Genomic DNA, 20,942 nt, shown 5'->3' with positions numbered 1-20,942 from the left:
TATCTACTGGATTCAAATTTTTTCCAGGATAAATCTGGACACAATTGCTTAATAGATCTTTCCCGGCCCCACAGAGCCAAAGAACCTTCAGTGCAAACAGAGCTGTTTAGATATTGCAACATAATCTGAACTATGCATATGATTTATTAATCTAAGATGCAACATGAGGCTTACTTAAATTTAGTAAGCCTCAACATATTATATTATCCTATTATCTTTAATAACGCAAATTATGTGAATTTAAGGCAATTCATGAGTTGCAGTCACAAAGATCAAGATTTCATTGATCTTACATTTTAAAATGTTGAGTAAATGTCACCCATTAGAAGTGTTTAGTAGAAGTTAATTATGTGAGTTGAAGAGTTGGTATGAAACACTGGCTGGGCAATGTGGATATGTAGTTGAATCTTAAAGGAGCAAGTGAAGATAAATAAATATATACCAACAAAGAGAGGGACAGAAATGTTTTTCTTTAATTTGCATGTGTTAAAATTTCACACGGTCACATGATGATCATTAGGCTGTTTCAGTGGGTTTGTCGTTAAAAATACTTCCTTTGCTTCTCACACACACCAGCTCTATTACTATTAACAACCTTGACTCAGACATGAGTGATGATGAGCAAGCATGCTGCAACAAGACTACAAGTGCAGGCAGGGAGAAACCTTACTGAGCCAGTGAAGAGGAAAAAGTACTATTTTAAACCACAAGAGCAAATGTAGTACATGTGTTTTTAGCATGAGGGAAATTCTATACTGCATGCATGAAATGAAGGAAACGTGGCCCCAACATTGCAAGCAACTCTACACTTGTTACCAGGTCAACACCGTTTGAGCTTGCAACTTTGAAGCTGCACAACAAAAGCAAGAAACACAAAACCTTCAGTGACCCATGCACTGACCCCTACTCCCTACTTAGTTGGGAGTAATCACTTAACAGAGGAGGGTGTGACCAAATCACGTGTTGATGTCCCCAACTGAGAAAGCTGACAGTGTCAGTGTTCACGGTGGTGAAGTTAGTCTTTGTAAAACTCTGTGTCAAAATTATTGGACCATGGCCATTTTATCTGATGCCCCCAGGCAACAATGAGCACAGATTCAGGAAATTCAGACCACGTTAAAAACAGCACATATATTTAAAACTGCAAGACAAAACTGGACAAGTGATATTCTAACTAAGAATCATTCTTCACTCCTCGATTTGGGCTCTCTTACCTTATGTTTTTTGCCTGGCTCACGCTCCCCGCTCGCTTTATCCTTCTTGTTGGAGAATATGAACTTGACATCACCATCCTCAAAGGCGTAGGGGTCCACCTCCGGCTCGTGATCTCCGTCGGTTATGGCAGCGGATAAGTACTGGTTTCTCCTGGCTCGATACATCTGAACACGCTCTTCAGACACTTTTAGTGGCCATTTAGATGAGGACATGACCCTAGGAAGAGAACAATGCCGAGATGTGAGGACACCGGAGTAGATGACCATCAAAATCTATTGCTCACCGCCACTGACATCGCACAGTATGAGCACAATAAGTTGGCATATGACATTTTAAAAAGATGTCCATGTTAAATTCCGGGAGCTGGAACATTTCCTCAGCTGCGCTGTTTTGACCTGATGCTGCCTGATATCATCTGTCAGCATAGCATTGTTATCTGCAGTAACAGAAATGGCAGCCATTGCAAACAATTCTGACAGCTTTCATGCAACACAACTGATGCATCATGTTTGTTGTCAAATAATCACATCTGCAGCAGCCTGATGGAATCACAGTGACTGCTGCACTGACTGCTCGAACTCACACAGGCACATTTACCACCTGTTGCTGTGACATGGCTCATCAGAATCACTCATGTTGCTACAACGGTATCCCCCTTGTTCCTCATATGTAAAGGAACAGGGGAAGGGAGAGAGGGGAATTAATGGAGAAAAAAAACCACTGGCTGCACAGCAAGAAAGGAGGGGACTGAATGACCCTGCTCACGTGTTATCTCCACCCTTCACTGCTTCCTACATTTTCTGTGCTTGTGTCCTCTCGTCATGCCTGTCCAGCTCTGATGTGAGGTGATGGTGTGCAGTGGCCTGGGCCTGAGATTAGTGGCCATTCAGAGCTGTGGCTGGAAGGATTACAACTCACTAGAATAGTTCATACTCCATACAAGCAGTTAGACTCTTGGGATTGCACAACCTTTATGATAATTCCCACTATGGCCACACGACAGTCAGCTGCCTGTCCACATGTAACTCTCCTTTATTCTGTCCACTTGTGATCCTCTTCCCTACTTCCAGCTTCCTTTTGGTGCAAGTCTCTCTCCTGTCGCTGGCATTTCTATTAGTTTCAACTTTACTACAATAGCAAAGGTTTATCTTCTGCCATTACTCTTTCTACCGCTTACCTCCACTGTGTGTGTGTGCTTGTTGTATATCATTGTGAGGACAATTTTTATTTCTAAACCATAAGAAGCAAGAATATTTTGTGAAAGTGAGGAGATTAAGGCTGCTCCTTACTTCCTATCACACCTTAAACGGACTGTTTATGGCGGGGTATCTTAATTCTGGTCCTGGGGACCATTTGCCCTGCATGTTTTAGATATTTCCCTGTTCTAACACACCTGATACGTCTAAAACATGCAGGGCAGTGGATTAAGAAATACAATTTTATGGGATAACACCTGGTTCTGAGATTACGGGGAGGTTTAAGTTCTTGTCAGGGTTCGGCGTTAAGTTGTGATTGTTAAGTTTGGAGTAAGCGGATACAGAATGCATTACTTTATGTCCAGAAGTGCCATCACTAAGATACCTGTACAGAAATGTGCGTATGTGTGGTTTTGCGCTAGGATTCAATGAGTTGTACTGGTTCTGCAGAGTGGATATGTACGATGCCAAAAGGGCACATAGCAAGAGATTAACATACTGTGTGCAATTAAGCACAATACTGAATATTCTGAATCTGAGGGATAAGGTGGGGGATATGTAAGAGAAAAAGAGAGTAAGAGAGTATGTGTGTGTCTGTGTGTGAGAGAGAGAGAGATTAACATCAAAATGTGATACGAGTCGGCAGGTGTAACTCACTCTGTGACAGACGCCACGTTGTCCAGTGACGCCGAGGCCTCCTCTCTCAGCTTGTCCCCTGGCAGCAGTGGCGTGGACAGCTCTGCTTCTTTCCTGCGGGGTAGGTTGAATAACCGCCATGGAGCATTGGAGATGTCCTCCTCCAGGTTGACCGCTGATCCCACGTATACAGTGGGCTCAGGCGGCTCGGAGTAGACAGAGACAGGATGGGGGTGATGGGAGTGGAAGTGCTGATTTAGGCCCTCTGGTCCTCCGTGCTCCTCACCGCCACCCTTCACCCCAACCAAACAGGGCTCTGGTGGTGGCTGGTAAAAGTGTTGACTGTTGGGGGTTGACGGGTTCTTCATGCCCTCACCCGACTCCTCGCCACGCTCGCAAGGGTGGGGGCTAAGTGGTGGGGGTTGTGGGGAGTTGGCCTGGTCTGATGGCCCCGCACTGACAGCCCCACTGTGGAGCTGGGGGGCTTTTTGGATGGCAGACACATCTGCAGACCGAATACTGGGGAATCTTCCTCCGTCCTGGCTCCTCATGCCCAACCTTTGTCCTGCAGATGTCTCTGTCTCTATTGAGGCCTCTTCGCTGGTCAGGCTGCGATGATGGAAGGGTGTTTGAGGTCTTTTCTGCTGCTTGTCACCTTTCTCTGGCTTCTCTCCTCCAGCTTTGTGCTTGGTAGGAGGCTGAGAGGGCTGGCCTGCTGACTGAGGTTGGCCTGGGGTGCTGCCTGTTCGCTGCTTTACTGATTTGTGTCTGCAGGTGAGACAAGACACAAACAGGGAACATTATGTTTTTGTTGACAATAAAAAAATGGTAGCAGAGACTGTTTTACTCTGTCAACCCATGAGCTGCACACTCAGGCTGAAAAATGAATGGTAATAATTTGAAATTACAACAAAGCCGAATGCAATATCCAAATTTGAAGAAGGTGCAACCTTAATTTGCCAAAGTACACAAATATTCATCAAACATAAGCGAACAAGTTAGACCTAGGAATATAAAAATCATATCATGATAAATATTATTCCTTGTTTCTTGTAATAAAAATGAATAGTAACATCATTACTCATACCACAGTCACTTCACAACACCTAGATAATTACAATATTTTTTTAGGTTTTCATTACATTTAGCCTATGTTCTTTAATTTAGCCTATTAAAGAACACTGAGGCTTTTCTTTTTCATGTTCATGATGTGCAGTGATCTTGTGCAGCTTATGTATAATCTCCCTCTAGACTCTGCTTCTTAAAAACATCACTTACCTCAATTAATCTTATCTACAAAACGGCAGCACAACTGATTCCCCTCAAATCAATAAGCACGAAACACATACTTCAAAAAACAACTTAGGGTACTATACGTATTCACACTTTTTTATCGCTAAAGGGGAAACTACCTTTCCCTTTTCCCCCTACAGACATAACAATCACAAAAAAAAATCAACCTTTACTTGAGCCTTCATTGATGGGACACCACTCAGCCTACTGTTGTGCTTACAAATTAGGGTGCTGTTGACGAGTCTGTGCCTTTATAATGGCTGGGTTACGCACATGTTCTGACAATTAGATGTCAAGATAAGGAGACACATGGAACACTTCCATCTACTGAACAAAGCTAATGGCCATTAAAACTGGCAACGAACAGAGGTTCCATCTCTGTGTCGCCAAAGTACTGGGTGGCTTCCAACAAATTAACATGCTCCAGCTGACTGGCCCAATCCACTTTGCTCTTGCATGTGGTCCAAGTTGGCTCTCCTTTCCCTTGGCCAGTTATCCGTTTTACAGCACTGGCCCACTACTGCAAAATGTGCACATGTGCAATGTAGGTAGGTGCACTTTTCCCTTTATAAAACTATCCAGAACATATGCATGGGGATGAACCAAGGCCCACGCACAGTATATTATACTGTATAGTATGTAATGCTGTGCAGGGGCGATGATATAATTCAGGGAAAACATTTTTAAACATTAATTAACAACTTGATACAGTTCTTTGCCATTGTAAATTAGAATAACCTATCCTAAGCCATAAAAGGTAACTTATTTTGGCAGTTAACTGCAGGAGAAATACAGGGGGGGAAACAAAGAAGCCCATTTGCCCATTTGAACTTGGTTTTCACAATTACAACCATGCCATCTCACCAGGTGGTGGTCGCGATTTGTTGTGCTACTGTCTATGTCCTTCTTATAAAATCTAAATCTCTTTTTTAACTTGACTTGTTGCTGTTGTTTTTTTAACTCAGTAACTCTACATAAAAGCTGCAGTGCGTAACTTAAGGTGATATTTTTTTGTTGCTGGTGATGTCCTTGTCCTGCATCTGCTCGGTATTTGTGAACATAAACGATGGAACATAAATTTGTATGCCATATCCTTCAACTGAAAACAGGCCCTGTCAAGCAATACAATCAGACCTGGCTGAGGGAGTGTTTGAGTACATAATGGCAGTGCATGGGAGGGCTAGGGTAAGAAGAGTTTATTGTTTATAGTTTTTACAAAGTTTATAGTTTTTTTAGCAGCAGAATTCACTTCTGGAACTTTTGGTGGGTGGTTCTTTGTGTCATACTGTAACTTGTTTGCATGAGTGTCACTTTACTAGAGCTCAACTGGAACTGCAACAAATCACTTCCTGTGTGCAGTGTGGGACTGATGCTGGGCAACACGAGAGCTAAACGCTGCTATGCAGAGAAAAAAGAGAGAGTCACTTGGAGCTGATAGACTTAATCAGCAAATTGTGTGAACTCATTTGACAATGTTTTGAATGGCATAGTAATGGCATACAACTTTAATGTTACGGTGACACGTCTAATGCTGACAACTGATCTTTTACAACATTTGAGTTTGAAGACATTGTGTGCAGACACAGAAGCAGAGCAGCTTTAGCAGCCAACTGATTCGTGGGCCATTGACATACTCACAATCGATTAGATAGATCTAAGGGTCTATAGTGTCATGTAGTCTGAAGTCTTTTGTCAATTTTCACTGCATATTGGTGACTTTATGTTAAACCCATAATTCAATATAATGAAGACCTCTGCTGAGCTTTTAATTCAAATACGATATATGAGAAATGAAGACTGATGGTGACACCTAGCCAAGGTGAGGAGAGAGAGAAGGGAGAGAAAGGAACTAAACTTATCTAACTGACTATAAGTTAAAATTGATTTTATTACCTCTAGCATACTGCGCACACAAACAACCTAGGTACGACAAGTTGGGCATATCTGTGTCTGTCATTCAAGAGGTTGCTAAGGCAGCACACTAAATAGAAAGGTAGAGGTACAAAGGAACCCAATTACTCAGTAGAACCTTAGGTTTCTACTATATATGTATTGTTTTTGTGTTCTTGGGGCAGCCCATGGCCAAGTGGATAGGGAACTTGGTGAGTCCCCACCATGCCAATAAAGGGCTGGGGTACCCCTGAAGGTTGGCATACCCAACCCCCATTCCTCCCCCTGGTGCTGCTAAGTGGCTGTCCGCTGCTCCTAATTCTAGGAAGGTTTCTAGTAGAGGATGAGTTAAATGTAGAGAAGGAATTTCCCTTACAGGACTAGTTTATTTAAAAAAAATTAAGCACACTTACAGTAAATTAACTCATTCAGTTTGTTCTGAGTTCATTGCTTTCACAGCAGTACCAAGCAACACATTCTTTTTACCACTGCAGGATCCCTCAAGCAGTCTATTTGAGGCTAATCTATTTATTTCCCTCAAAATATTTCAAACAGCGCAGGAATAAAAAAGTCTGACTAACAGAAATGCACAGAGCACACAGCTGTCACTTTCACAAATAGTAAAAAAATGTGAAATATTATTAATATGCTTGTCAAAGTCTAAACTTGGGTATAACTTACAGGCATTTTGCTGACTATGGCCCCCAAGTGCCTATATTCCAAGCTCCATAGACTCTGCCTAACCTCTTTAAAGTGTCTCTTATGTTATAAGCAATACCTGCAGATACTACACATCTCCATGGACTGGGACTGACCTGGAACAGCTGCAGTATGGCCTCTGTGAAGACTCTACAAAATCCCAGGATCCTACTTTCTCCATCAGCTCCTCCTCACAGGTACCGTTGGTTGCAGCCGAGAACTTCCGCCTAAAGAAGAAAACAACACACGACTTTAAAACACAAGTCTCGCCACTTCCTCAGCTATTTTTCATGACATGTTACTCATGTTAAAAGCAAAAATACTCTTTTTGCATATATTTTCTTTCAACGCAAACGCTCAAAAATGTGCCCTCCTGGCTCGTGTTTCTTCTGTACATGGTGGCGATTGGTATAAGCTTAATGCTGTGGCGGATTTCATTGCCTTGCTCGAGGCAATAATGTTTAGGCTGACAAGCCCACAGCTAACTACAGCCGACATTCTGTGCTTGGTCAAGGGGCAAGAGATCCCAGGCTGCTCCCAATGTGTCAGATTCACTGATGTTGAATAAAACAAAAGACCAAGGGACAATACTGCAAGCTTCCTCTTACTTTAATTACTACAGAATGTCATTGCATACAGTTCTTTTTCTGGTTTATAAATAAATAATAGCGGATGGTTTTTGACTCCTAAGCCAAGTCCACACTTTCAGGGTTGGAGGATCGCTGAACATCTTACACTACACAATATACTGTCTTGTGATAAGGAGTCTTTGCAGTCATTGTGAGTTCACGCGACATGAGTGGCCGGCTTCTCTGGCTAAACAGAAGAAGTGACACAGGGAACGATGGAAGAAACCAGGCTTAATTTAATTTGGTTATATGTAACAGATCTATCAGTGAACTTGTCCTGAAGCAGTGATGGCTGAGTCCTCTGCCATGTTGTGATGTTGTATTTGTCTTCCCTTCTCCTTTGTCTTTCAGCTGTATTCCTGGTCAGGTTCAGCTGCCGTCACCCTGTCATAGTCTCTGATTGACTATGGTGGCAGGAACTGTCAAATTACCAGCATGTTGGAAGTAAGACTGGGGTCAGTGACCATCGGAAGGGCATCAGCAGGTATCTTTGTGCTTGATCTTTGAATATTTCTCAAGTTCTGGACTCATTAGGCTGAAAATCCTGTATTGTAAACGATGCTTTGTACATGAATATAGTGACCACCGTGCAGATTTGCAGTTGGATGGTGTTAGAAAAAAGGCAAAAGTGTTGATGAATACAGCAGTGGGAGGAGGGAACTTTCAGTTTTAAACGGCTTCACTTCAAATGCATCACACAGACACCCCTTGTCACACATTATTAAAAAATAAAAATAAAAAAGATAAAAATGCAGAACCAGTGCACAGCCTTGGACTAACTGAAGTACTTGGCTTATACAGTATAAATCAAAGTGATACTCCCAATAAAGTATCAAGTACTTCAGCACTGCCACACAACCTCTTTATGCTACTTATTAAGCCTAGATGTCATGTGCCCATAAAATAAGACAAAAACGTTAGTCTGGGAGATTTAGAAGCTTAAACTCTCAAGACTACGATAAAAGAACCTTCACGTGGTTAGATAATTTATTTGCTTGTTTGCATTAGATTTTATTCTTAACATAAAGATGAAATTGGCATAAAATTTGAATAATATTGGTACACATTTTAAAGAGCAATAATCATAGACATCTTAAAGGGAAAAAAGGACTTTGGGGGAGAAAAATAACCCTCAAATGATAAATCTCCAAATTTTACCATTATTATTTACCAGTATTATTATTATTATTATTATTATTATTATTATCTCTCAAGTATGACCTCTCTACAGTGTAGTTGACTTTGAAAGCTATAACTCCACATTAATCTGTGCTACTTTCCAGACAACAGCAACAGACTTACTTGTTCCGGGCTCGGTTGATATTGCACTCTTGCCATACGCGCTCCACCACCTGAGAAGCTAACCGGCGTGGAATCTTGCCTCCATGGTGACTCGTTCTGTCTATGCTGAACACATCAGATGACGAGGGCACATTTACCCACTTCTTGACCGAGTGAGAGTCCACTGGAGAGGGAAAGGACTTGGTTAACAAACCATTTCACCAAAAATTACCTTAAGACTTTATTTTCTTTCTTTTCTTGTAATATAAATGTGGTGCATGTATCACTACCTGTTTGCGCTTCCTCGGGTGATGTAGGAGGGGTGAGTGTCACCAGAGAAATGGCGGGTTCACGCTGGGAAGCAGGCACTTGGTGGCCACCCAAGTAGACGGCAGTGCAGTGGGAGGACCCCACAGGGGCCACAACGGGGATGTCTGATTGGGGCACCAGCACCAGGCAGGCCGGGTACACCATCCGCACACCACCTATACACCCACACAGTTAGGTACCAAACTTAACTGTTAAACCAAACATATAAATCTACATACTACTGAGGTAAACTCATCAACAATAACTTGATATATGATATACTGTATATTTCAAACAAAAACTGACCAACGAGGACCTCCACAGAGGCCAGAGATTCATCTTCCCAATCCATGTCCTCCGTCTTGTCCTCCGACACACCCTCCTTAGCACTGGGACCAATGGGATAGAACTGCTTCCACTCCTCAATCAGCTTCTTAGTGGGTGGGTCTGACATCTTGAATGACTGCCCGGTCAGAGTCCCATTCAGGCCGAAAGGACTCAGGATCACTAAAGGGAGGGAAAGGGTGGACAGGAGAGGAGAGGAAGAACCAAAACAGTGTTAGTTGGCAAGGGTATGTCATTTAATGTAAACACACTTACTGCTACAGAATGTATTTGTATGGCACTGACTTCAATTATTCTTTAATAATAAAAATACCAACACCACACCATCTACTTTTTTCCAGTTTCCTCAATTTCCTCACTCTGTTCTATGTGATGTCTTTCTATTCCCACCCCTCTGAAAATCTAATTCTTCTTATCATGATCATCTATCCTTTTTTACTTCTTCCTTATGCTTTCCTTACCCTGCGATTCTGTCATCTCCGACGGATTCAGCAGTGACCTTTCCAGAGCACTGCTGGACTCAGCTGGTCCCGGCTGACTCACCAAATACTTACAGAGCAATCCAGACGCCAATTATTGGCAAGCGGTGGCCTCACAGAGCCCATAAACAGAGGCTTATAAAAAAAAAAAAAGGGCCACTCCTCGGCAAACACATTTGCCTGCACAGACATGTAGGAGTCACAAAGTGAGCCCATCAGTCTGCTTACAGAACAGAGCAACAGTACATCCATCAGAGAATGGAAATTGTAGCATAAAAGTACATGCATAATTCATATATATGAGCATATGAGCACAGAAACCATATGCATATCAAGCTGACATGTATATATGAGCATAGAGCCTGTCAGCTCGTAATGCTTCCATTTTCTTCCTCCCCGTCTGTCTTCCATTTGAATGTGAGGACAGGCAATAAATGGTTCAGTGAACACGCTGGCTGGGTGGTTGGTTGGGTGTGTGAGGAAGCATTTGTTAATGTCCTCCTCTGCTCTGCTTTTCTAGTATGTCATTACTAGACTGGATGGCCTCTGTCTCCAGGTATTGATCCTAGGGCTGGACCACAGAACGGATTCCAGGATGGTAAAATGGAGGAAGACAATGAGAAGAAAATGGTAGGAAAGGGAAGACAAGATGCATTAGCAGTGTTTCAGTAAAGAGGGGTTGAGAACTGGGGAACTTTCTGACAAAAGATCCAGCAAATGGAGAGCTTCACCACCTAAATCTTCTAACAGATCCACCAGATAAGATTTAAATAAAATAAGTTTATTGGAATCCATACACAGTATTAAGAGTGCCTACTGATTCACAAGGAAAAACAAATCCAGTTCAATTTCACTTCACTACCAGCCTTACTGTTTACCCTATTTACACTGTGTAATACACAGTATTAAGTCACTGTTAATATAAACCAAACATTTCACTGCTACTGTTTCATATTTTACGTCTTTGACTGTCAAAGGGCTTTGACTGTGAGGCGGGCACACAATCTATTTGTATGGTAAACAAGCAGCTTTTTCCGCAGAATTCTTCAAAGTCAAGAACATGTGCGTGATCTGATCGCAGAGAACATTATACGCAAGAGGAAATCTGTCCTCACATGACTGCTACACATGCAAAAATGCTGCCCCGATAGAGTGGGGCTGTGACGAACACAAGCTCAACCCTCCGTGCACGCTCGCAAATGCATCAAAACAACACTCACTGTGCTCAGATTTTGCTCAGACCAATTAAATGCCATAGTAAGGAGAAAAGACAGGAGTAGACACAGTGAAGGTGACAGGCTCCATACCTCCACCTTTTCTGCAAGGTAACCAACTTCACTGTGCAGTGCAATTGTACTTCTGCCAAAATAGCTCCTCAAGGAGTGTTTTTCTGTGCTTGCCGTTACCATGGTAACCAAGAGTGTCAAGCCTTCGAACCATCAAGTTTGGAGACTACTCCTCTGAAGGAAAAATGTGACTTGTGGTTGTGTTAAGGTTGTGGTTGACAGGTAGCAGTTAAGGCTAAGTAACACAATATCAGCACAACTGAGCATTAGCAGGCAGCGTTAGAGATAATATTTTAACTAATGAGGCATTTTTAAATCTAAAACAAGAAACGGGTCCTACATGCCCTTAACCACGATGCCTAACCTTAACCTACTGCACTTTACACCACTATCTCAGCAAAACATCTCATCAGAGAGAGAACAAAGGGTTGTTCAAGCTGCAGTTCACCGCAACATCCAGCCATGGCCAATCATATTAACCTTAATTAAATTTAACCCCAATCCTTTTTCCTTTCATTTTTGCATTTCTTAAACCTGAGGTCAGTTACAGAGGAGATCAAATTCAGCACAATTATGAAAATGGTTTACCATTTTTCTCATGTCACCACTCCCTCCCCTCACTCCATCCCTTCTGCCTCTCTCTGCCTGTGAGTCTATCTCAGGCTCCCTGAAGACATGTCAAATGTGTTCAGATCAGTGTAATGGGCTGAGAGTTCATTACATTCACTCTGCGCCCTTTTATGAGGTCACATCCTAGAGAGGTCTGCCCGCCGGAGCGCTCTGCCGCACAGTAAACCAAGCTTGGCAGAGGTAAGGGGAGGCGCAGAGGGGAGGAAGGTTGTTAGGAAGCTAGAGATGTGCTGTCATGGTGAAAACACACACCAGCTGACAAACACACAACATACTGAGGTGGAATTCACCAAACATATTCACATTTCTTCACTTAAGAATCAATGTTCTCATCATGGGTTGCGGGTGCCTCCAAGATCCCCACATCAAAATAAGAATACATTTAATTTTAATAATTCAGTGACAATACAACTCACTGGAATTTAGCACACAAGCAATTTAACTGAAAATAAAATGCAATCTCATAACAGGCAAGGAGGGGGTTGGTGGTTGGTGATTGGTGATGAGGGAGCAGTTTCATCACCTTGAACAACAAGCAATAGCCATCATCATCATCCCAAAAGGAATTTTTAGGATCCAATAATTGTTTTATTTCTATCAAAAGCAATAGACAGGACATTATGAGCACTGCTGAGGAGAGCTGTATCGCCAGGAGGAGATGTGGAGAGAGGAGTGTATCACATCAAACTACCTGTACATGAGAAGGTTAAAGGAGTAAAACTTTTCCTCATGTGACACTCAAAGCAATTTTTTCAGGCAAAGATTAATTTTTCAGTCTCTATTCAAGAGTCCTGCTTTGCCAAATTTCATAGCAGCACTCTTTTTTTATTTAGCAAGCAAAACATCTTTAATTGGGCTCAGGTGGTATCTTTTTATTTAGTTACAGAATAGGTTTATTTATCTAACTACAGGCAGGAATGCTCATGGGACATTAAAAAAACAGTACGGTGTACCGCAGGGTAATGCTTGATGCAATTATACATGGCTTAATACCAACTGGATATGTGTGTGATATCACTTTGATGTAGTTATGTTTTCCAGGAGAAAATTAAGATAAGATGATAAATGTCTATTACAGTCATTGCGTGAGGGGGGATGTTTTGGGTTTTAAACAGTGTTTGGCTTGGTTTGGGTCGGGACAATAAATTTAGAGCCAATGATGGAATATCATTAGAGCCACAGACTTTTATATCGGCGGTACACTGTAATTTAAAGTGACTACAGAGGCTTTTCTTCATAACTGGCGGGAAGCCAGTGTAATGAAAGACAGCCTGACAGAAGGGTTGTAAATGCATTATCTTGGCAACAGCACCCAACACAACATACACCAAGCTTATTAATACATTTCATTCATAAAAAATTACACTACACTGATTTTTAACATTTTGTATTAGGGGAAGAATATGAAGCACACTTATGAAAGCATATTTCCATTATATGCTCTTGTATACACCTTGTCCAACACTGAGCTTAATGACACCTTTAAATGCTTATGGTGTACCTGTATGGACGAGGCCTTCTGTCACTCTAATTATGTTCAGTAAGGATGCAACAAATACACATCCTTTAAATCCTAATACAGACACTGTTACTTAGAAATATTGGGTCATTTTGAAAGTGTATATTAGCCCTATTGTTATTGATCCGATTAAGCCATCTTTGCTGGTAACAATGGCACAGCTAGATTATATTCAGTTTAAATTTTAATTTGTTGAAAATGGGCTTAGGTGTAGCTCCTCAAAGGTCTTTCAGTTCATGCAGGCTTGAACCTTTTTCTACCTGGCAACCTTAAATCTCTGGGGGGGGGGGTGGAGTTACATATCTTACAGTAGGCTACGGATTACGGATAAAGAAAGACACATAAATCAAGGAAATAAATAAAAGAATGTAACATGAATGTGACTTACAGCTATTGATCACATTTTCAGGAAACATGAGAATATTGACTCACACTGAACTGAACAAGATGAACAGGATGATGTGACACACAGGTTTTAGCTGTGTTGGCGAGAACAGTACCTTTGTGGGCAGCACAGGATTCATTGCTATAAGCTAAAAGGTGTTTCTGACCCACCTTGGAAGGGACTGGATGCTTGCTGAGCCAGAGTGAGGTGCTCCTCCGTCAGGTGGTAGACGGGCTGGTGCTGGTTGATCTCCACACTGGTGCACACATTGCTCTCACCGTGCAAGAAGAAGGTAAAGGCGCAGGACAGGTGCTCACTGTGTGGAAGAAGAGAGAAGGAGATGAGTCGTGTGGAATTGCACTGCTTTGAAAGGTCCAATAGAGTGAGAGTGACTGCTGTAGAACAATGGAGCAAATCAGATGTACTGGTTCACGTAGAAAAGGGAAGATACAGACAGAAAGTATGATGATTAAAGACACTGCCTTTTTGTAAAAGGCTGCAATGCAAACTTAACTCTTCTCTCACGCATTCAGCTTCAACATGACATGACTTAATAGGAAGAAGGAAGCTAGAGACAGATAAAAGGCAGAACTAATCCTTGCACCCCCTGGTCATATAAAATCCCTTATGTGCTTGCATCAAATTGATCTGTCAGCTGGCCAGTTATTTACTAAATAAATTCTTTACTGATAATTGAGGATCTCATGCATCTCTAAACTACAACCATTAATAGCCATAAACAGCACTCCAGGATTGACCTTCAGGAAGAAAGTCAGCAACACAGAGCTAACAGGTGCTTTGTGTATGTGATTGTTTTTGTGCATCTGTCTGTCTAGTGTGGATAGTGCTGTAAATAAAACACAAGGACAAACACCCTCGGCTACAACTGTAACTTCACCACTCAGCCACGTAGCTTATAATGATTCCTGTCTGTGACAGTCTGACCTCAGCAGTGCACAACAAAAGTTGTACAAGAAACGAAAAACAAGGACAAGGCAGATGGAAGACGGCAAGGCAGAGCAAAATGCAGACCCTCGTCTGTCGAGTCTCCTCTCTCTTTGAGTCTGGTCGCATCCAATGCATATGCCCACAAATACACACAAAGACACACATACGGGACACACAAATACAGAGAGAGCAAGAGAAAGCACAAATGACCAGTGACCCGGCGAAGGGGTGACTTTGGAAGTGGATCAAAGACAGCTACATTCTCAGAGGGTCTGCTTCAGCAAATATCAGCTTTCTTGTCCCATCTTTGTCTGGCACACCTAGTCTACAGAGGATTAAAGAAAAGGAGCAAAGATGGCAAGAGAGAGAGGGCACACTTCAATATTACCGCCAATCTGTGGTTGACATTTATTTTAAACTTAATTTTGGATCAGATAATGGAGTGCTTGTTAGTGTATAACTAAGTCAAAGCAACAGAGATTTAGATTTCAGCAGTTCAGAACTGGTGGTTGGACTGCAGCTGCCATTAAGAATAAAGGACACGTTTCATACAATTCCTCATGCTCCAATACAACAAGTGAATTATTGGTCAATGTTATGATATTAAAGCTTTGCAGGCTAGATTCAAGCTGAGGCAGCTGTGTGCAATTGTAAAGAGGGGACACAGACATACAGATATAAACTTCACTACAATGTCAGTGGTGGGCCAAAGCCGGCCATCCTCCTCCTTTGAAAAACTCAGCCACGCTGCTGTAAAGCTTAAGCAGCCTGACTCACTCGCCACTGAGACAGCAAAAGACCCCAGTTTGATTGAAGCTACAATAAAGACTTCATGAGCTGGAGCCACACAAATCAAGTTAGCCATCTTCCAAATCTTTTTAGAATTAAATTCCATCTGTTTACACAGTCCATTTTTGCTCAGCAAAAGGGGAAACAGAAAGGATTTTGTACAATAAAGACCAACTTTGACTGACTTCTTGATTTGTCTGAGGCTGCACTCAAAAGACATCGGCACTGTTGGGATTAAATGCATTTTCCTTATCAATTCCAATAATGCCACCACACTGATACTTTGTGGGAACTAAGACGGAAGGCCCCTGAAAAACGCAGGATTTTGCCAGAATAGCAGAATAGGGCTCTCACTGTATTGATTTTTTTCCCACAGTACAAATTTGCAAAGCCATTGACACAGCTGTGATAATGGCCATGCTGTTAAAATAAGAAGCACTGAGTTTCTCTGACATGCTGACAGATGACAATACAATCTATTTGTCAGACAAGACAATACATTTGTCTTTGTGTCTGTCCATGCATACATAGCTGTTGCACGAGGGAAGACAAACTCACAGAACCATCATGTTCCTTAAGACCTATGTCCTCTCATGGTGAGAAAATACACAGAAGAAAGCTGACTGCAGTATGTATTTATAGTGCCACCAGCAAACAATCTTTGTGGAAAAAAAGGATTATTATCTATAATCAATAAAAGATATTTGGAGATTCCCTTGTGCACGTCAATATTTTTTATTTTATTTTTGCAGTGGTGCAACAGTGCATTTTATTCCATGGAGCGCATTATAAGATGGTATGACTGCTGTCCTGACATAACTGCAACGATTCAAGTGTGTAGTAACATTATTCTATGTTTTCTTGTTTGTTTTTTTTTTACATACTAACAAGTACAGCTAGTCAGCTTCCTTCAACCGTTTAATAAAAGAAAAACTGACAGGTGAAATGACACAACACACGCTTACATACCCCCAATGACAGGTACACAGAGAGGGCTGATGCGGAGACAAGCCCAGTAAAAACAGTGAACACTCTACTGAACGAAAACCACTGACCCAGCCAAATGCTATTAAATTGTCAGATAGACATGGGAAGATGTGAAAACTGTGGTTGGAGTCCTTTCACTACAGAGTTTGTATCCGCGTGATTATTCACAAAAGCCTGACTGATTACTGAGAACAGATGCTTGCAGCAGTCACCAGCAGGAGAAGCAGTGGATAAATGCAAACAGAAGGGGAAAAAAACCACTGGTGAGCAGCCAGGTGAGGTTGTGAATGGAGGACAAGGGAATTTGGCCACATGCTGGCACAGAGAGCAAAGACACTGTTGTAAGAAAATGTAATATGACTGCATTGGTGCTGGAGTTGTATATTAGACTTGTCTTCTTAAGTTCAATTTACACAGCCTCTTCAGTGCATGTATCATGTTAATAAAAAGAACAGGGAAAGTGGAGACATCATTGTTCCAACTTGTTCCAAATGCAGAAATAGTCACAGAGTTAGTCACAGAGATAGATTGACTTCTGAGTAAAGAGAAGGGGCCAATATGGTGGGAGTAATTCCAGAATGTTGGCATATTACCGTAAAGGCAGCATAATGAGAGGTCTTCAAGACAGTTCAGCACTACACCAAACCTTCTGGACAGTGAGTGAGGAAAAAACAGCAAAGAAATAAGATTGTAGTTGAATGTAAGGCAGACACGGGTCCTTCTTATTATCAAAGTATGTAGCAAAATAATGGAAGATAATAGGGAGTGGTGGTGGGGTCATTTGAGGATCTGTTTTTTTCTTTCTGTGCCAACAGGAAAAGACGGGAACTGGCCAAAAAGCAACAAAGGGGAGGAAAGAGAAAGCAAACATGAGATAAACAGCAGTGGAGAGGAACTACATGTGTCGCTGTGTTCTCCAGACATCCACAGAACTGCAGTGTATCATTCACCTCACACATGCAGAGAAAACCTTACACTACACATTTCCACACATCTGTGCTTCTAGGATGTAAGCTTGAGGTAGAGGGCTGCCATCTGTGGCTCAGGAGGCAGAAGTACAACAAAACTTGCTTACTTTCTTTCATTCTCTTGGTATCGCACCAGATTCAAATTCATTCTTCATGTACGTATGTGACGTCACAGATTGCTCCACCAGTGTCAACCCATCCATTACTTGTATTATCTGACATGTCAGCTGTCTCATACGAGCTGATTACATTGAATCCCAATTAGTTGTTTTAGGTCATTCTGCATGAACATATGAACATAATACTGAAACAAGATTTCATACATCTAGTCCAGTGGAGGGTAAAATCTGTTTCTACTTTCCACATACATGACTTTTCGAGGACGACAGGTAATCGCGGGCTTTACTCAACAGGTGCTTTTTTTAGCACTTGGCCGAGCAAGAACTGTGACATCAACACAAACATGGCCACATGACACATTCCCTCATCACCAAGTCTCTCGCTGACACACACAAAAGCAATGGGATTTAGTGAAGCTTAGGCTATGACAAAATGCAGCACAAAACGGGGAACCTTTGTGTGTGTGGCATCAATCCAAGTTCAATTCTTCTGCAAACATCCACAGCCTGTTAGTGCAACAAACACAACCACTTCAGTGTGTGGGCTTGACACACACCTGCAAACATCAGCCGTTAACCATGGCAGGGTGAGTGAATGTGGCAGCTAAAAAGAGGACAGCAGGTCAAATGTAGGCACAGACAAGCCACATCAATGTATTTGTTTTCCTTTACATGATTACACAAAATAGAAATGCACATAAAGGACTGTGGGTCTATGTCAGTGCAATGTTCCATGCATGCATGCTAGGGCTTTGTTTAAAAAATAGATTTTATGATGCATAATGATATTTATTTTGAAGATGCTATATTGACTGATAACATTTTTCAATCAATCTTTTAAAATATGCCATTTCCTGTATCCTCTTACACCATGGTTCTCAGTGGTATGCAAGCTTCCTCTGGTGGTACATAGAGGAAAACAGAAATACTGTACAGTATATACCAGGATATGTGATAGTAGTGGAGCTAAGGAACTTTGACTGGAGTGCATAGAAAGTGAAACAAATGAGTGAATTAAAAGTGAATTAATTAAATAAATAATAATAATAATAATCAGTCACGTTATCTCTTGCTTATCTCCATCTTCATCTAAATCGACTAAACCAGTGTCTGAAGTATATGTGAGGAAGAGGTGGGTGATGAGAGAGCAAATTATCTTATTGGGAATAAATCTGCCTCCTGTGAAATTGTCCTGTAGTCCTGTTGGGCCTCACAGATGTGGAAAGTATGACCTGGGCCTTAAGGTGCATCCAGTGGCCTGATGGTTGTCCATGGTTTAGTTTCAGGCTGGGACTTTTGTTTCTCTCTCATTTCCTCTCTGTATTGTAAACTGTCCTGTAGAGGCTAAATTCAGAAAACGAAAGACAGAACACTGGTAGAAATAGTTTGACACTTTAAGAAATATACATGATGTCAAGATGAGAAAATGAACTCATACTCTCACTGTTGTATGGTGAAGTAAATCTACAGACAGGTGGGCTGGAGAAAGGCTAGCCTGGCCCCATCGTAGATTAACAGAATATGCCTGTCAGCACCTCCTTTGACCTTTCACAGAATGTTTAATATATTTTTTCCTGTTAGAAAAATGTAAGTTTTCGATTTTAGGTGGCAGCAAGTCTAACACCATTCCTTAACCAGGTGCAGTGACTTCCTGAAGACTTTCTTTAACTGAAGAGAAAAATCCCTGAAACAGTCCCTTGTGTGCTTGACCTCTAAATTAAATCCTAATGAAATTATGATTTCATTTGAAAACTATTTCTTACTTTGCCTCAGGAACCCCCTGAAGGAGCCCTCAGGGGCTTTATGCTATGACACATTGAGTTGATAAAGTCTGTCGATCCTGTCTCAAGACTCAGTTGTCAGGGATTTTAGAATGTCATCTCCCCTGCAGCGAGATACTGTGAGCAATTGAAAAAAAGGGGAACCAAAACTTGAGGCCAGTGTTGAGAACCAGAGAAAATTGGGCACCTGTATGATTTGAACTCCACCTGTCAGCAGCAAATGTACATGAACCAACACAGACAGAAATGCCTTTTAAACAACTTAATGTTTCTCATCCCGTTTTTGTTTGCTCTATCATTATTGTATCCAGCAGGCTGTATCCAAAGACTTAGTCCACCATCCTCCAGAAAGAGCAGATACTTGCCGGATATTAATTCATTAACTAGATTTGTGGGCTCGCTCGATCTCTCAGTCATGTTGAGAGCGCATGAAGGAGGGAGGGCTACTGTTGTAGCCTGACAAAAAGCCACAAGATCTTTTAATCATCTGTTCTACCTCTCTCTGTCTCCACGTTTTCCCCCACTCTCTTCTGCTCTGCTGTTAATTTAATGACTGGCAAATAGATAGTGCTTCTTACTGATATGCTCTCTCCTTTCCCTCTTCTTGCCGTGTGCTTGCTCACATTGCCCCTCTAAATATCCACAAAGGCACTCCCTGCTCCACCTCTCACATGCAAATGGCCCGGTGGCTTTTGCCTTGGTACGAGGACAATAAGACAATCTAGTATGGATTTGGAGCAGGGCCACATACAAAGGAGGGCAGGTGGGCACATTTGCCTTCAGCTAGCATGCCATGGAAAATAAGGTGCCAAAGGCCAGCGGCGACAGCAAGGGGAGACCAGTGGGAAGGAGTGAGCCACACACGGCTGACCGTCTTGCTCACAGTCACAGGGGTGGTCTGCTGTGAGGCACACAAACAGCTGATCACCACCATTTAACTTCTATATGACCTCTATGTGTTTACATAAACTGAGAAGCTATTATTTTTACATAAAACGGGCAGTCCACCCCAACTCAATTTGGAAAAAAACAGTAGATTAATGTCTTGATTAAATAATTACTCGAAAAACAATGTGACAGCTTACATTTTTGAAGGCATCATGTTTAATCTCCGTTTGCACTAAACTGCACCTAAACAACAACAACAACAACAACAAAACACTGACTGTTTCTCAGAGTAAAACATCTCATTATCTTATATGTTGTCTGCATTAAGGCTTGCCAGCAGATAAATGGGTGGCTTGTTGTTACAGCAAATGTTCACCAATGTAGTCCTAAAAGGGGAGCGAGCATCCAAATTCATTCCATGACAGTTCGAGCTTTGTGAATTAATGTGCTTGGAAATTTTTGTATCTATCATGGGATTATGGTGTTCCTGCCAAATTTTCATGCATTAGTGACTCTGTCATTGCATTTAATTTTCCAAGGCCCATCAATTTTTGTGACACTATGTGGTTTTGTTGTTAAGTAATTGTTAACCAACAAAGCTGTACCCCCAGAGTGACATGATTATTATCAGAATTTTGTTTTCGGGATGGTAATCTTTCGTTTGCTTTAT

The 20,942-nt window shown here is 41.7% G+C and overlaps 1 protein-coding gene across 1 annotated transcript in view; it reads right to left on the bottom strand.

Moving 5' to 3' along the window:
* med13a (mediator complex subunit 13a) overlaps window positions 1-20,942 on the bottom strand; it is a 73,813-nt gene that overhangs the window by 20,142 nt on the left and 32,729 nt on the right. Inside the window, exons 4-10 of the mRNA XM_058626995.1 lie at window positions 13,963-14,108; window positions 9,455-9,655; window positions 9,130-9,324; window positions 8,861-9,023; window positions 7,046-7,156; window positions 3,069-3,815; window positions 1,215-1,431 (exon numbers count right to left, since the gene is read on the bottom strand). Coding sequence (XP_058482978.1) covers window positions 1,215-1,431; window positions 3,069-3,815; window positions 7,046-7,156; window positions 8,861-9,023; window positions 9,130-9,324; window positions 9,455-9,655; window positions 13,963-14,108 — 1,780 coding nt within the window. The remainder of the gene's footprint in view (window positions 1-1,214; window positions 1,432-3,068; window positions 3,816-7,045; window positions 7,157-8,860; window positions 9,024-9,129; window positions 9,325-9,454; window positions 9,656-13,962; window positions 14,109-20,942) is intronic.

The sequence above is a fragment of the Solea solea genome, chromosome 4 (genome assembly GCF_958295425.1).
Source record: "Solea solea chromosome 4, fSolSol10.1, whole genome shotgun sequence".
Classification (NCBI taxonomy): Eukaryota; Metazoa; Chordata; class Actinopteri; order Pleuronectiformes; family Soleidae; genus Solea; species Solea solea.
Note: the sequence above shows the minus strand (reverse complement) of the source record. Positions and strands in the feature narration are given on the sequence as shown.